General features: G+C 45.2%; 1 protein-coding gene across 1 annotated transcript; it reads right to left on the bottom strand.

The window, feature by feature from the left end:
* Positions 1-11,142: 11,142 nt before the first annotated feature.
* On the bottom strand, positions 11,143-16,080 carry ACTC1 (actin alpha cardiac muscle 1). The gene is made up of 7 exons (XM_061463424.1): positions 15,921-16,080; positions 15,235-15,383; positions 14,300-14,624; positions 13,523-13,684; positions 13,218-13,409; positions 11,834-12,015; positions 11,143-11,471 (listed from the first exon to the last, which is right to left on the bottom strand). Exons 2-7 carry the CDS (start codon positions 15,361-15,363, stop codon positions 11,328-11,330), a joined length of 1,134 nt encoding a protein of 377 aa, XP_061319408.1. The 5' UTR covers positions 15,364-15,383; positions 15,921-16,080; the 3' UTR covers positions 11,143-11,327.
* Between the last annotated feature and the right edge of the window lie 1,368 nt (positions 16,081-17,448).

The following is a 17,448-nucleotide window of genomic DNA, read 5'->3' as shown; positions in this document are numbered from 1 at the left end:
AAACATTAGAATATGGCTTGAATTCCCTAAACTTTTCTTTCATCCTTGATGACAGCTGCTGTAAAATCCCTGCACTTCTGGATGCTGTGGAAGCGGTCTCCACCCATACCGGCCCAGCAATTTATGTCTCCCAGTCCCTTTCCTCACAAGAATGAAATTAACTAGATTTTTCACCTGTGCGCATTCTCATCTCAGCAGAGTCAGCCACAGCCAACTACAAAGAGCTGGGGGAGAGGGAAGAGTATGCGGCAGCAGTTTTTATGCTGCTAGAGATACCCATTTCACTCTCTCTAGAAGAGCTGGAGCTGCAGGTCTTCACCACCATCCAGGAGGTCCTCATTTTCCCGTTGAACATTGCCTTTTTGTGACAGCATATCCACCATGTAGCTCATAACTCATTTGGGACCCCTTGGAAAGAAAGCTCATGTAGTCCTCATTATCACTGACAATACTCTTTCTGGTAATCTAAAACTGAGGGGCTTAGAGACTCAGAATTGATCTTTAAGCTCTTTCTGACTGCTGTATTACCTTGATTTTATTGGGCACCTTCCAGACTTAATATATTGCTGGCAGGTTATGAAGATCTACATCAATATAGCTTTATGCCACATCCACCTTTTCCTCTGCATATAGATATATATAGAATCATAGAATCATGGAATAGTTAGGGTTAGAAAGGACCTTAAGATCGAGTTCCAACCCCCCTGCCATAGGCAGGGACACCTCACACTAAATCGTGTCACCCAAAATACATATATATATATATATATATATGCACACATATCGCCTGCTAAATTAATTTTATCCAACATTACTCACATAGGACAACTTAATAACAAATTATTTCCATCTTTTAATTATATATCAGCATAATATTTTTTTTCCAACCATTAACATTTCTGTATGGTGAGTTTGCAAGTTTCAGCAGTTGTAATCATCCTCAGGAGTAATTGGTAGTACATTAATTGTCCAAATTGTTTCTTTCTTGAGGTAATGAGTGAGATTTCCTACTCACTCACTTTTATAAATGATTTTTTTTTTTCCTTTTACTTGTGTCACAGGATGCTTCAGGGTGGGACTGAGTTAAGCTCTTACTAGAAGAAAGTATCAGTCTCTGCCTTGTATTCAGTTTATCCAATCAGCAGAGAAGGGTTTTTTCTTTATTCTTTTTCTATTGCTGTGCTACAAATGTAGATTAATCTGTCACTTATATTTAGAGTCACCTAATAATTTTAAGTATAAAACTCTCTTATTCTACATTTTTAAAAAGGTTATCACTCTACAGAACTCAATTATTCAAGCTAAACATTTTTATATTGCTGCTTTACCTCAGGGTGACTTTTTTAAAGCTTTAGCTAAAATATCCTTTTTAGAGAAGATTAGTGCAAAGTAGACAACTCTATCAAATTTATGACTGTCTTACCAATTTTTTTGGAAGGAATGTTGAAGCATTAACAAGTGACTTCTGAAACATTTCCTTATTCCCTGTCAAAAACCCCATCTTTTAAAGCAGAATCACAGGATTTTCAGATTATTAGCACATACTCCATATAGATATTACAAGCTTTCTATCCTGATCATAATCCTATCCTTCAATACTCCTTAAGTGCCAGCATGCTTCTCGACCTGCAAGGAGAGTTTTCTGTAAGATCTGTGGATCAGGCAACAGTAGTAACACCGCAAAATGCTTCAGTCAGAAGCAGAAGTACTGGGCTGCCTTGTCCTGGCTACCAGAACAGATTTTGTCCCTGCTCGTCCCTGTTCTCTTAAGTATTTTTAAACACTTTTTAGACCTTACTGAATAAAGCCTCTTTCTGTAGCTTAAAATCATGCTAGACTGACTTTCACAGAATTATTTCCACTCCATTGTATGTAGAGAGCAGCAAGGAGCTGCAAAGTCAAACAGGACACTTTGGTATGGCAGATAAATGTTTTGCAATGTATCCACAATGCTTCTCAAAATCTATAAATTTGGCTAAACATTGTTTCCTTCTTCCATCCAAAGAGAATCTCATCAAAAACAATGAAGGTTAGCTGTGATCCTTTAGTCTCAAAATTTATGTCAATGTGTTCATTGGCTGAAGCAGTTCAGAGCTGAAGATTGATGATCAAAGCAGGGTTTGGGTACAGCTGAGTTTTAATTTGCCTTTTTGAAGAGAGTATCTGCAATAGTTTTACTTTTTACCAGATAAATGCTTTAAAGTTATTTTCTGCATCCTATTATATCTTCATTTGCCATACAAAATATATACTACTGTATATATTCTTGTAAAATGTAAACAGAGTAAAGTATAACAGTGGTATCTCATATGTGTTTTGAATACTAGCTTATGTGACTTAACACTCAAATTCCTTTCAGATTGATCAGTTGCATTATCCATATTTAAAAGGCCTAGTTTTGCTTCCATAAATAGTTATTAGTTATTATAATATTATAACTTAGGGCCACAAAGATGATCAGGGGTCTGAAGTGTTTCTTTTATGAGAAGCTACAGGTTGGGCTAAGAAGAAATCCAGAGCAGCCCTGCGGAGAAGGACATGGGGGTGCTGGTAGATGAAAAAATGAACATGAGCAGGCAGTATGCACTCGCAGCCCAGAAAGGCAACCGTATCCTGGGCTGCATCAAAAGGAGTGTGACCAGCAGGTCAAAGGAGGTGATCCTGCTCCTTTACTCTGCTCTCGTGAGACCTCACCTGGAGTATTGTGTGCAGTTCTGGTGTCCTCAACATAAAAAGGACATGGAACTGTTGGAACAAGTCCAGAGGAGGGCCACAAGGATGATCAGGGGCTGGAACATCTCCCATACAAAGACAGGCTGAGAAAGTTGGGGCTGTTCAACCTGGAGAAGAGAAGGCTGCGTGGAAACCTCACAGCAGCCTTCCAGTATCTGAAGGAGGCCTACAAGGATGCTTGGGAGGGACTCTTCATCAGGGGTTGTAGTGACAGGACAAGGGGTAATGGGTTAAAACTTAAACAGGGGAAGTTTAGATTAGATATAAGGAGGAAGTTCTTTACTGTAAGGGTGGTGAGGCACTGGAATGGGTTGCCCAAGGAGGTTGTGAATGCTCCATCTCTGGTGGTGTTCAAGACCAGGTTGGACAAAGCCTTGGCTGGCATGGTTTAGTGTGAGGTGTTGGAGGGGGCTTGGAACTTGATGATCTTAAGATCCTTTCCAACCCTAACTATTTTGTGATTCTATGATTCTATGAGGAGAGATTGCAGGAGATGGCCAAAGGGATCTCAAAGGCCAGGAGGATGGTGCCAGACTCCTTTTGGTGGTGGCCAGTGATGGGACAAGGAGCAGAGGACATAAACTAAAACACAGGAAGTTTCACCTCAACGTGAGGAAGAATGTCTTTATGTTTGATCAATTGCTGAGGTGAGCAGCTCGAGAGAGGACGCCTTCAACACCTGAGAGGGGGAGGAAGCTCAGGGTCCAGGAGTCTCAACTCATAGTGGCAACAGCCACCAAGGGAGCCTCAGGTCCTTGACAGGACCTGCCCAGGAGCCCTGGGACTAACAGGGGACAGAGCCAGGAGGGGCGGCATCAGCTGTGAGTGGTTAAAAACCTGCCCCAGGGAGCGCGAGTTGAGGCAGTTTGCGGGGCCAGGCTGTTGGGAAGGTAGGCATTCATCGTATGACTATGGTCCGGTCTGGGAGCTCTGCTCTGGCTGCCCCGGCGGTGGCCAGCGTAGGCACCCAGACAGAGCCGGTGAGAGGGGAGGCTGCAGTGCAGAGCTCGGGGTGTAGAGAGTGCCTGCACTGGTCTGGTGAGGGGAGGGTGCACAATGGGCAGGGCTGCACTCGGTGCTCCCTGGTGGAGGTGCTCCTGCAGCAGGGGCTGAGCTGCGGGACGGTGTCAATAGACTGCGAGATGTCAGGGAAGCTGAGAGGAAGCAGGAATGCTTGCTCCAGGCCCAAAATGTGCAGGGACCTCAAGCGTCCACTGTAGCTCATGGAGGGAAGAAATAGGCTGTTAACCTGGGAAGCTGGGAATTAGTAACAAAGAAACAAAAAAAAACCAAACAAAATATAAAACCCACCAAAAAAAAAAAAAGGAGGAAAAGGACAATTAAAAGCAAGCGGCTTCCTCCATAATCTGCTGTCCCCACCGCTTTGCTGTCCTGCAGGGGGCTGATGAGGAAACACGCTCGCACCAGAAACCGCCGGCTGATGCCCTGGTAAAGATCTCTACTGGTGCTGCTGGGAAAAAGCGGCGGGTTGTAGTGGGAGGAAACTAAAAAGCACAGAGGTACGCATCTGTAGGCCTGACCCATCTCAGGGGAGGTGTGTTGCCTACCAGGGGCACGGATCAGGTATGTTGCAGAGACACTGCCTGCTCTAGTAAGTCCCACTGACTACTACCCACTTGTAGTGATCGGTGTGGGTGCTAGTGATATAGATAGCAGTAGCCCAGAGAACATGCAGAGCCCTGGGAGAGGTGGTTAGGGGCTCTGGAGCTCAGATAGTCTTTTCATCAGTTCTCCAGGATACAGGGGAGGACCTGAAGAAAGCTAGGAGGATTGGCCAGGTTAATAAATGGTTAGTAAGGTGGTGCCATAGTCGGGGGTTTGGATATCTAGAACATAGGATGCAATTTAGTAGGCCAGGTCTACTGGGGGCTGATGGAGCGGCTTTTGTAGGAGGCTTGCCAGACTGGTCAAGGAGGCTTTAAACTAGATGTGTTGGGGAAGGGGGGCATCATTCCATTCCAACACACCCAGTCAGTTGCCAGCACCTATAATAAATGCTCGGAGCAATGTAGAGATATTCCAGCCACTCCAGCCAATGAGCCGGCTTCATTTCGAGCTCATCTCAGATGCCTCTATACAAACGCCCATAGCATGGGGAACAAACGAGGAATTAGAGATGTGTACATGTCTAGGGGGTATGATATAATAGGCATCACAGAAACATGGTGGGATGGCTCCTATGACTGGAGTGTTGGAATGGAAGGTTACAGACCCTTTAGAAAAGACAGGCCTGGCAGGCGGGGAGGAGAAGTTGCTATTTATGTTAGGGATAGGCTGGAGAGTATGGAACTCTGTCTGGGGACAGGTGAACAGTCAATAGAGAGTTTGTGGGTTGGGTTAAAGGGAGAACAGTGATGGGAGACATTACTGTGGGGATCTGTTACAGACCGCCTGATCAAGAGGACTCTGTGCATAAAACACCCTATAGACAGATAGGAATAGCCTCATGCTTGCAGACCCTTGTTCTCATGGGGGACTTCAACCACCCTGATATCTGTTGGAGGGACGGTACATCCTGGCACAAGCAATCCAGGAGGTTCCTCGATTGTGTGGACGGCAACTTCCTTCTGCAAGTAATAGAGGAGCTGACAAGGAGAGGTGCTGTGCTTGACCTTGTGCTCATCAACAGGGAAGGGCTGGTTGGAAATGTGACGCTCCAGGGCAGCCTTGGATGCAGCGATCATGAGGTGCTCGAATTCGAGATGCTCAGGACAGTCAGAGGAGCGTGCAGCAAGCTCACTGCCCTGGACTTCAAGAGAGCAGACTTTGGCCTCTTCAGAAACCTGCTTAGTAAGGTTCCACGGGACACAGCCCTAGAGGGCAGGGGGGCCAAAGACTCTTGGTTAATATTCAAGGATCACCTGCTGCAAGCTCAGGAGTGTTGCATCCCAACGAGGAGGAAGTGCAGCAGGAGGGCCAGGAGACCTCCTTGGGTGGATAAGGAGCTGCTGAGGAAAATTCAAAGGAAAAAAGAGGCTTGTAAAAAGTGGAAGCAAGGACAGGCGGCCTGGGAAGAGTACAGGGATGTTCTCCAGGAAGCTAGGGACCAGGTTAGGAAAGCTAAGGCTCAGTTAGAATTAAACTTGGCTAGGGATACTAAGGATAACAAGAAGGGATTCTACAGGTACATAGCAAATAAAAAACAGACTACGGAGAATGTAGGCCCCTTCAGGAAGCTCTCGGGAGAAGTAGCTACACAGGATTTGGAGAAGGCTGAGGTTCTGAATGACTTCTTTGCCTCAGTCTTCACTGGCAAAGGCTCTGACCACACCACCCAAGTCTTGGAAGGCAGATGCAGGGACTGTGAGAATGAAGACCTTGAGCCCACTGTAGGGGAGGAACTGGTTTGAGACCATCTTGAAAATCTGAATGTGCACAAGTCCATGGGTCCTGATGAAATCCATCCGCGGGTCCTGAAGGAGCTGGCAAATGAAGTTACTAAGCCGCTGGCCATCATATTTGAGAAATCATGGCAGTCAGGTGAAGTTCCCGATGACAGGAAAAAGGGAAATATAACCCCCATTTTCCAGAAGGGGAAAATGGATGACAGGGGGAATTACAGACCAGTCAGTCTCACCTCTGTGCCTGGCAAAATCTTGGAGCAGGTTCTCCTGGAAGGCATGCTAAGGCACATGAAAATCAACAAGGTGCTTGGTGACAGCCAGCATGGCTTCACTAGAGGGGAAATCCTGCCTGACCAATTTGGTGGCCTTCTATGATGGGGCTATGGAACTGATGGACAGGGGTAGAGCGGTTGATGTCATCTACCTGGACTTGTGCAAAGCGTTCGACACTGTCCCACATGACATCCTTGTCTCTAAATTGGAGAGACATCTATTTGATGGATGGACCACTCGGTGGATAAAGAACTGGCTGGATGGCTGCACACAAAGAGTTGTGGTCAATGGCTCAATGTCCGGCTGGAGACCAGTAACCAGTGGTGTCCCTCAGGGATCAGTCTCGTTCAATGTCTTTGTTGGTGACATGGACAGTGGGATTGAGTGCGCCCTCAGTAAGTTTGCTGATGACACCAAGCTGTGTGGTTTGGTTGATACCCTGGAGGGAAGGAATGCCATCCAGAGGGACCTTGACACACCTGTGAGGTGGGCTGATGCCAACCTCATGAAGTTTAACCATGACAAGTGCAAGGTCCTACACTTGGGTCAGAGCAATCCCAGGCACAGCTACAGGCTGGGCGTAGATGAGATTCAGAGCAGCCCTGCGAAGAAGGACTTGGGGGTGTCGGTCGATGAGAAAATGAACATGAGCAGGCAGTATGCACTCGCAGCCCAGAAAGGCAACCATATCCTGGGCTGCATCAAAAGGAGTGTGACCAGCAGGTCAAAGGAGGTGATCCTGCCCCTCTGCTCTGCTCTTGTGAGACCTCACCTGGAGTATTGTGTGCAGTTCTGGTGTCCTCAACATAAAAAGGACATGGAACTGTTGGAACAAGTCCAGAGGAGGGCCACAAGGATGATCAGGGGACTGGAACATCTCCCATACAAAGACAAGCTGAGAAAGTTGGGGCTGTTCAGCCTGGAGAAGTGAAGGCTGCGTGGAAACCTCACAGCAGCCTTCCAGTATCTGAAGAGGGCCTACAAGGATGCTTGGGAGGGACTCTTCATCAGGGGTTGTAGTGACAGGACAAGGGGTAATGGGTTAAAACTTAAACAGGGGAAGTTTAGATTAGATATAAGGAAGAAGTTCTTTACTGTAAGGGTGGTGAGGCACTGGAATGGGTTGCCCAGGGAGGTTGTGAATGCTCCATCTCTTGTGGTGTTCAAGGTCAGGTTGGACAGAGTCTTGAGTGACATGGTTTAGTGTGAGGTGTTCCTGCCCATGGCAGGGAGGTTGGAACTAGATGATCTTAAGGTCCTTTCCAACCCTAACTATTCTATGATTCTATGTTGAGTTTGGCAGAGCACTGGAACAGGCTGCCCAGAGGGAGCCATGGAGATGGAGACATTCAAAACCCTCCTGGACATGTTCCTGTGTAACCTTCTCTAGGTGGCCCTGCCTTGGCAGTGGTGTTGGGCTGGATGATCTCCAAACGTCCCTTCCAACCTTAATGGTTCTGTGATTCTGAGAATTCCCACCCCATTGAATTATTAAAGTTTTCACTGCACTGAGTGTGGACACGCATTTTGCATTAAAACAATACATCTGGAAGCTTACTATAAGAAGAGAAAAAGGTCATTATTACTTTTTAGTCATATGCTACGTATTTGCAAGCATATCACTATTTTCCACAACCCTTGCTGCTCATATCCATTTCCATAAATTACAGCCCCCAAAATATCTACAGAAGGAATTTTTCCACTAGTCATGCAGTCAGTGGCTTCCTTCCGTTCCCTCTTCGTGCCACAGCTCATGGGTGAGCTCCTGATGCCAGCCGTGAATGTGGTGCCAGCTGTACACCTGCTGTCCTTGACCTATCAGTCAGAGCCAAGCAGGCAGGCATGCACTGGTCCCGACTCAGCATGCCCTTTGCATACTCGCTTAATATTTTAAGCTCCAGTGGGTCGCACCCTATTAATTCACTGTAATACCTGAGATGACCTTTCTAACCAGCTGAATCTTTCACATTAGCAAGTGAGACCAAGCAAGAAAAGCATAGTAGTTCTGAACAACAACGTGCAAACATCACTGGCTAACATCTGAAGTCTTAGTAATTAGATTTGTGTTGGTCAGAAATCTGGAAATGTCCCCATGTTTTCAAACCATATAAAATTTCTTAATGGTGTGAACTTCAGAGTGATTCCCTACCCTGGAAACTTTCTTGAGGACAGTGGAGGCTGTTGACTTTGCCTTAACAGATTTATGGGTTAATTAATTTGTATTGTGTTGTGAAAAGGCTTATTTGTAGTAGCATGTTAAAATTTTGGTTTTGTATTTATCTAGAATGTTTTAATGTCTGTTTAATTTTTCATATTTATGTTTAAATTTAATTTATATTTAATGACTCCATCCACCTTCTCTGCCCCCCCCCCAAAAAAAAAAAAAAAACTTTTGAATATTTCATAGAATCATAGAATAGTTAGGATTGGAAAGGACCTTAACATCATCTAGTTCCAGCTCTCCTGACATGAACAGGGATGCCTCATCCTCAACCATGTTGCCCAAGGCTCTGTCCAACCTGCCCAGGGACAGAGCATTTATCACTTCTTTGGGCAGCCTGTTCCAGTTCCTCACCACCCTCACAGTATAGAACTTCTCCCTTATATCTAATTAAAATTCCCCTGTTTAAATTTAAACCCATTACCCCTTGCTCTATCTCTACAATCCCTGATGAAGAGTCCCTCCCAAGCATCCTTGTAGGCCTCCTTCAGATACTGGAAGGCTGCGATGAGGTCTCCATACAGCTTTCTCTCCTCCAGGCTGAACAGCCCCAACTTTCTCAGCCTGTCTTCATACAGGAGGTGCTCCAGTCCCCTGATCATCCTTGTGGCCCTCCTCTGGACTTGTTCCAACAGTTCCATGTCCTTTTTATGTTGAGGACACCAGAACTGTACACAACACTCCAAGTGAGTTCTCAGGAGAGCAGAGTAGAGGGGCAGGATCACCTCCTTTGACCTGCTGGTCATGCTTCTTTAATGCAGCCCAGGATACGGTTGCCTTTCTGGGCTGTGAGTGCACACTGAAGCCGGTTCATGTTAAGTTTCTCATCAACCAACACCCCCAAGTCCTTCTCCGCAGGGCTGCTCTGATCCTTTTCTCCACCAAACCTGTAGCTGTGCCTGAGATTGCCTCGACCCAGGTATAGGACCTTGCACTTTGCATGGCAGAACTTCATGAGGCTGTCATTGGCCCACCTCTCAAGCATGTCAAGGTCCCTCTGCATGGCATCCCTTCCCTCCAGCGTATCAACTGAACCACACAGCTTGGTGTCATCAGCAAACTTCCTCAAGGCGCACTGAATCCCACTGTCCATGTTGATAACAAAGATGTTGAACAGGACTGGTTCCAACACTGATCCCTGAGGGACACCACTTGTCACTGGTCCCCAACTGGACATTGAGCAGTTAACAACTCTCTAAGTGCTGCCATCCAGCCAGTTTTTTATCCACCAGGTGGTCCATCCATCAAATTGATGTCTTTCTAGTTTAGCAACAAGGATGTCATGTGTGACAGTGTCAAGTTTTCAGTTGTAAGCCAGTGGCAAGCAATTACAGTGACACCTCAGTGAACTGTTTTCTAATGATAAGTAAACTGGAGGCAGACGCTAAATATATCTTCATATATTCAAAGAGTAAAATCAATTCTACTTAATTGCAGATCATTTCTAATGGCCAAGTGCAATGCCTTTCAAGAAGGTAAAAGTTTTTTGTGTAAATGTTTGAGGTATTTTTAATTAGCTATTGAGAATAAAATTAGCATGAAATTTAATCATTTCAAACACCTGCAACAGCAGTTGCCTAACTAACTACATGCAGTTTGATAAACACTTTCATTGATATCCTAAATCAAGTTTAGGTAAACTCCATCCTGTACATAGTTCAAACTATGACACTGACTTGTTCCATTACCTTAATGGAAATAAGCCAGATCATTCTGTATTTTACCTTTTAGATATTACTTCTTAAAAACAAACAAACAAACAAACAAACCCCACCAAAAAAAACATACAACACCCCCCCCAAAGAGCACAGTTACAAAGTTATGGTGAGGAACAGTAAAGCCCATGCAAAATGTGCAGTTTATGATTGTCATATATGGGTCAAATAGCAACAAAGGATAGCAGAGATTAAGGATTAAAAATTGCCTAAAACATATGAATGATGATGTGAAAATAATCACAATTGTAATGGTTGTATGTTTATACAGTAAAGTTTTATTCTTGTGCATTGGTAAAATAAAGACTTCACTTCTCTGGCTTTGAAGAGGTGGGAGAAGATGAGTAGGTTATCAGTTTGAATTAATGTTTTGTGATAAATATTTATAGCCCACAGAAAATAATTGTATGGCTCTTAAGGATTGAGCTAATTAGTTATAAATCGCATTCTAAATGTATTAACATACTTCTTTTACAGCAGCTTTGGCTTTCAATAAATTAGTATTAAAATACTTGGGTTATAATAAATGCAAAGGAAGAAATGTTTCTAAATGCAGTAAGAGAATGTGAGGTTTCCTTCCTCTCATTCTACTTACTAAGCCTACCCTCAAGGCTATTTCTTTGTAAACTTTGATATATGATGCTTCCTTTGTTTCAAGTTTCAAAATGTAAACTACAAAGTATAACTTCTCTCTGATAGAAAACCATGGCTTAACACACCTATGTCAGTTAGGGCATGCATGCATTGAAAGGTTTGATGGGAGTTTTCAAATCTCAGGGTGGTTAGTCACATTTTTTTAATCAGATAATACTTATAACGAAACAGAAGACAAACATTTGTAGGTTGCAAGTCTCAGATCTTGTTTATTTATAAAGCAATAAATATTAGAATCACAAATAAATTGCACGGGTGTGTAAACAAACTGTACAATGACTGAAGAGTTCAGGAAGGGTTGACAGAAGACTTCAAGAAGCATATCATCATCATCCTGAGTGGGAAGTAAATTGAGGGGAAAAGTGCTTAGAAGCACTTGCGGTGGACAATGGATGGACCAGCTTCATCATACTCCTGTTTACTGATCCACATTTGCTGGAAGGTGGACAGAGATGCAAGAATGGAGCCACCAATCCAGACAGAGTACTTGCGCTCAGGTGGGGCAATGATCTAGAATAAAGAAAAGCAACAAAATCCTCATTTAACTGTTACATTTCTGAACAACCACAGCACCAATGTCACAAAACAGTAGGTATTTCCTTAAGTAAACAAAAAACTTCTCAATAATAGAATTAATCTTCAGCATCTGGTAAAATAGATGTAATAGTCCTTAAGAAATTCTATAACCGTATTTTCCTCTTTTCTAACACTTGCTTCTAAACAATATAATTATTCTGATTAAGTGGAATTTCTTCTCATTTTTCCACCAGCTGTTGATCTTACTCTTGAGTTGTTCCTATATACCAATTTAACAATGTGGATATTTTCTCCATCTTTATTCACATTTTATAGTACAGAGTCAAACTCCTTACCTTGATCTTCATAGTGCTAGGAGCAAGTGCAGTGATTTCTTTCTGCATGCGATCAGCAATACCAGGGTACATCGTCGTACCACCTGAGAGGACGTTGTTGGCATACAAGTCCTTACGAATATCAATATCACACTTCATGATACTGTTGTAGGTAGTTTCATGAATACCAGCAGATTCCATACCTTGAAGAAAGAGAATAAAGTAGGTCAGTAAATTATACAAGAGGTCTTCGTGAAAAGAAATCTTGGCATTTCTCCTCATCATTAATATGAACTTCTATGATCTCTTTGTTGCAAAATTATTTAGTGATCATTAAGTGTTATAGAAAAACAAACAGAATTACAGAACTAGCTTAGAAAATAAAATTATTTGTTAGAAAAGGAAAGAATCATAATGTATGTGGTAAAGAAAAGAGACTCAAAATATACAGTAAGAGAAGAAGTAGACACACAAGATAAACTCATGTATGGCAAGGGGAGAAAGCTTTATAGAACAGAAAACATGAGGATCAGATTATGTCAGTCTCACAAAAAGCACTAGTTGAATACAGTAAAGACAGCAACAAAGACAATGAAAAGAGTTGAAGTAGAAGTAAAGAATACAACAGTAACTTCATTTTCAAAATACAGTCTATACTGTTCATAAATATCAAGGCAAGACGTAACCAAGACAGGGACCAAGATAGCAGTACTTGGCTGTAAGAAAAAAAGAAACCAGGAGCAAGTGTTCGTAGGTTGCATTCCAATTTCAGCAGGTGCTTCCTGAAAGGCCTGACACTAGATCCACAGTAAGACGTCAGCTGATGAACAACTGCAGTACTGCTCAGGACTTGGAGTACAAGCATTTGTAATATCCGTCAGCTGCATTCACAAACAGCAAAGCTTACTATCTTGACCGTGACAATGTTCAATTACAGTGTGTATAAATATACGTGCACCTTCATTACATTTTTGTCTCCTTCCAGACACTTTACTCCTTCATGGAGTCAGATACTCTTTTAGGTGTAAGCCTTACAATTACAGCACTGAAAGCTATTCTTGCCATCAGTGACACAGAATCATAGAATGTCTCAAGTTAGAAGGGACCCATAAGGATCACTGATTTTGACTCCCTAATGATGATATTCTATCTGCTCATCTTATCACTAAAAAATTGTGACCCTCAACCCTGATCTAAACTTGCAACAAGAGCCCAGAGCTCAGCTGATTAGAAGTTGAGTTCACAGCAGCCACAGCTTAGAAGGTCCAGAGGATCTAAGCCATTATTTATTTATGTTTGATTTTGAGCCAAATTTAGATAAGCAGCAAGAGGAGCAGGACACCTTCTAGATCTTCTGTTTCATTTATACCTCCTACATAAAGGAGAATTTCCTGGGGACACTTACCAATAAAGGAAGGCTGGAATAAGGTTTCAGGGCAGCGGAAACGTTCGTTACCAATTGTGATCACTTGCCCATCAGGCAATTCATAGCTCTTTTCCAGAGAGGAGGAAGAGGCAGCAGTGGCCATTTCATTCTCAAAGTCCAGAGCAACATAGCACAACTTCTCCTTGATATCACGAACAATCTCACGTTCAGCTGCAGATAGATGGGAAATAAATCAAGGTTTGAATAAGCAAAATACTAGCGGAAGAAGATGGGCCAAGAGAGACATGAGGATTTTCACAGGAGGGTAAAGCTGAAGGACTGACCTGTTGTCACAAAGGAGTAGCCACGCTCTGTGAGGATCTTCATGAGGTAGTCAGTCAGATCCCTGCCAGCCAGATCCAGACGCATGATAGCATGAGGCAAAGCGTAACCTTCATAAATAGGTACATTGTGGGTGACGCCATCGCCAGAGTCAAGAACAATACCTGGGAGAGAAATGTCAGAGAGCAGTTGGAATCACCTAGAAAATGCTTAGAGCCCTCAGGTACAGTAAGCAGCAACAGACATCACAAAATATGGTATTTTTCAGGCATCTATCAGCGTCATTCTATTTTAGCCATAAAGATCTTTCACATTCCTTCCACCTTTGCTTGTATGGACATTCCTGTTTGGTATGAACTTTCCCTTAAAACAACTCTTCTGTACATATTGTAAGCTAATCCATAGGAGCAGTAACTACATTTGCAACAGTGATTGTCTTGATCTGATATGAGCATCTTTCAGGTCCAGTTGAAACTCTTAAACTGGCATAACACTTGTATAACTGCACTACAATCACAGGACTCTCTCCTTGTTTGTGTCATGACAAGTGGAAGGAGAGTCAGTGCCCCTCCAAAAGCAATGCACACAGGTCCACATTGTCCATGAACTACTTTGTAGGGGCTTTTCTGTTATTGTTATCATCAATCACTAAAAACTAAAAATACCTAGTTCTCTGTAAATTTGAATGAGTTACAGTTTGGTTTCTTCCCACTTGAAGCGGGAAGGAAGGAGAGTTCCTGAAGTGAAATATTTAAATAGTAGTTATTTGTTTATTTTACCTGTTGTACGACCAGAGGCATACAGGGACAGAACAGCCTGGATCGCCACGTACATAGCAGGTACGTTGAAGGTCTCAAACATTATCTGGGTCATCTTTTCACGATTAGCTTTAGGGTTCAAGGGGGCCTCTGTGAGCAAGGTAGGGTGTTCCTCAGGGGCCACACGGAGTTCATTGTAGAAGGTGTGGTGCCAGATCTTTTCCATGTCATCCCAGTTGGTGATGATGCCATGTTCAATGGGGTATTTCAAAGTGAGGATACCTCTTTTGCTCTGAGCTTCATCACCCACATAGGAATCTTTTTGACCCATACCAACCATAACACCCTAAGAGAGGAAAATACAGAAAAGCATTATTTGAGGGAGTCAACACCACAGAGCTCAAACTATTACATCATAGGCAACCATGCTATTTACAAGAAAGGCACAAGCAGTCCCACCACTAAAAGGTTGTTTAGGAAAAGAAATTAGCATTATTAAAATAATAGGTCAACAGAATTTGAAGTTTACTCATAAAATCCTCTTTCCTTTAACCAGCGGAAAGGCTTTTGCCCCCCCCCCCCCCTTTCTTTTAATTGACATCTTATTTTCAACTACTTCTTTCTGGTCCAAAACTTTGACTGAAAACAAACTGCACAGTATCAGGAGCAGGAAAAGACAGAGACGTACAAAAAGACTTTCTGAACGAGAAGGTACAGAGGGAAATTAGGCTTCTAGTGAAGGAAGATACTCCATATTACTATGAAGCCTCAGCAAAACTTTATTCATGATAGCAAAATACAAATCACAGACACGTGGAAAAGTGTCACTTGTACCACTGCACGAAATGAGAAGGAAGGGCAGGACAGAAGAACGAAGGAGGGAAGCGGCTAGTGGAGGCAACTCCTGGAGAGAGGAGGAAGGCTCTGTCCTGCCGCGGTGCTGCCTCCGTATTTACCTGATGCCTGGGGCGGCCGACGATGGATGGGAATACGGCCCTAGGGGCATCATCCCCAGCAAAGCCCGCCTTGACCAGCCCCGAGCCGTTGTCGCACACCAGTGCAGTGGTTTCCTCGTCGTCACACATCTTCGGAGGGAGGCACGGATCTGAAAAACAACGTGGTGGCTTGTCCAGACCCCCGCGGACAGCCCCTCCCGCCCCCCACCCCAGGAGACACCAGCGGCGGCGGCGGACTGATGGCGGGAGCGGGGAATGCAGCTCGTCCAACCAGGATGCTCGATGGCTCAGCCACGATCTTGGGCAGGGCTTTAGACGGCATCCGTCCGCTGCTTCGAACTGCGCCCCAGCTTGCAAGACGCTCACTAGGGCACCATTAGCAGTGCCATCGGGCAGCAGGTTTAAACGGGAGGGGAAACTTTTGAAACCACAGAGATCGGTCCTGCCCGCAGCCCTTCACCGGCGGCGAGGCATCGTGCCCCGTCGGGCAGCGGCGGCTGGCGGGAGGCGGCCGGTGCCGCCGCAGAAGTCGAAGAGGTGCACGCCGCTAAGCCAGGAGGTGCACAGGCTGAATAGCTGCGGTAACTGCACCACCGACATCGGCTGCCCGCCGGTGTGTCCCGTCCCGTTCCATCCCATCCCATCTCATCCCATCCCATCCCATCCCATCCCGCCGCCCGACTCACCAGACCAGCACCGGCGGCGGGGGTACTGCGGAGGAGAGCCTGGGTACCGGCACTGCGGAGGCGCCCCAATTTATACGGGCCGAGGGGCCGCGCCGGCCTGTCCGCCGAGGGACGGGGCAGCCACCTTCTCCTTATTTGGTCGGCTCCGCGCCACTGAGCGGCCGCGCAGCCATGAATGGAGCCCGGCCAGCCCGGGCGCACGGCCCATGTAAGGCAGGCGCGGGGCAGCGCGCCCCCGGCCCGCCGCATGGCCAAATAGGGAGACCCGCGCACCCCTCGGGGACAGCGCCGACGGGGCGGGGGGCGGCCGGGCTCGGCTCGGCTCGGCTTGGCTCCCGCGACCCGGGGTGTCAATGCCCGGAAACGTGGCGCATAACGGCGGAGCCGGTGTGTCCGGGCGAGGTCAGGGGGAGCCGCACGGTGCTGATGCTGATGCTGCCCGGTGCCACCCGCCCCGGTGAGCGGTTTTCCACCGAAAATCAGCCGGTCGGGGCTGCTTTTCAGCCGGCGCCCCGTGGGGTTGCTTTGACACCAACAACTGAAATTCTCCCATTGAGTGGAGGCAGCATCTGGGGCCCGTGCTGCCCCAGGATGGAGCAGCGCACGCTCAGGCTCTCTCAAACTTTGAGGGGCATGAGCAGCAAAAATCCTGCTTGTCTCTGGTTTTGGATGACAACTGTAGCACAAACCGGTGTCTGCTCATTTATGTCAATACGCACACACTTAAACTCCCCTTTTTTTTTTTAATGTATCAGTAATGCGGGGTGACATGTATGGGATGGAGGATGAGAGATAAGGAATAGCCTGGGCAAAAACCACCTATGATATTAACGTAATGTGGCAGTTGTTTTCCTGCTCAGTTGCTGAAACATCCACATTGATAATTCGTTCCAGCAGTGGAACCTAGAAAATCCATGCATCTTCAGGATTTTTATTTATTTATTTATTTATTAAGTTAAAAATAGACTAAAGAGGCATCCCTTGTGTGGGCTTGGACTGGTATGTGAATGCAGAGACTGTCCACTTGTGTCCCTGAAGGACTGTATTATAACATGTAGTGCAGTGTCCTTCAGGAAATCAGCGTATAAACTGGCCAACATCCATCTGTGTAAAGTATAGCAGAGGAAAAAGCATTGAGGTTTGGGACAGAAGGGAAGGGTGGGATGTACAAATCAAGAGGGGAACACTAGGTAAACTGGATCAACAGCTTAAGTTCCAGCTTATTAGATGGCAGCCATCACACACTTATATACATCTTCAACGAGGTGGAACAAAAGAGCTTGTGAATGCAATCCAGCCTCAGTTCGGAGGCTCTGGTGGGTGCTGGTGTAAGAGCTATCCTTGCGCTGTGGTTTGGCTCTGACAAAGGCGGCCAGAAGTGGAAGTCGCCGGCTACTCATTTCTAAACTGTATCTAAAGGGGGCGTCAGAGACCCTTCGACTTTTAATTTCTTCTGAAATTGGAGATAGCGGTATCAGTTTCCTCCTTTCTAGAACAATTACTGGGTGGTTAGCTCCACCCCAGGCGC

The sequence above is a fragment of the Pezoporus flaviventris genome, unplaced genomic scaffold (assembly GCF_033815535.1).
Source record: "Pezoporus flaviventris isolate CSIRO_AGI_PZ_B2104156 unplaced genomic scaffold, CSIRO_AGI_Pfla_v1 ptg000036l, whole genome shotgun sequence".
Classification (NCBI taxonomy): Eukaryota; Metazoa; Chordata; class Aves; order Psittaciformes; family Psittacidae; genus Pezoporus; species Pezoporus flaviventris.
This window is presented reverse-complemented; position numbering and strand designations above follow the sequence as displayed.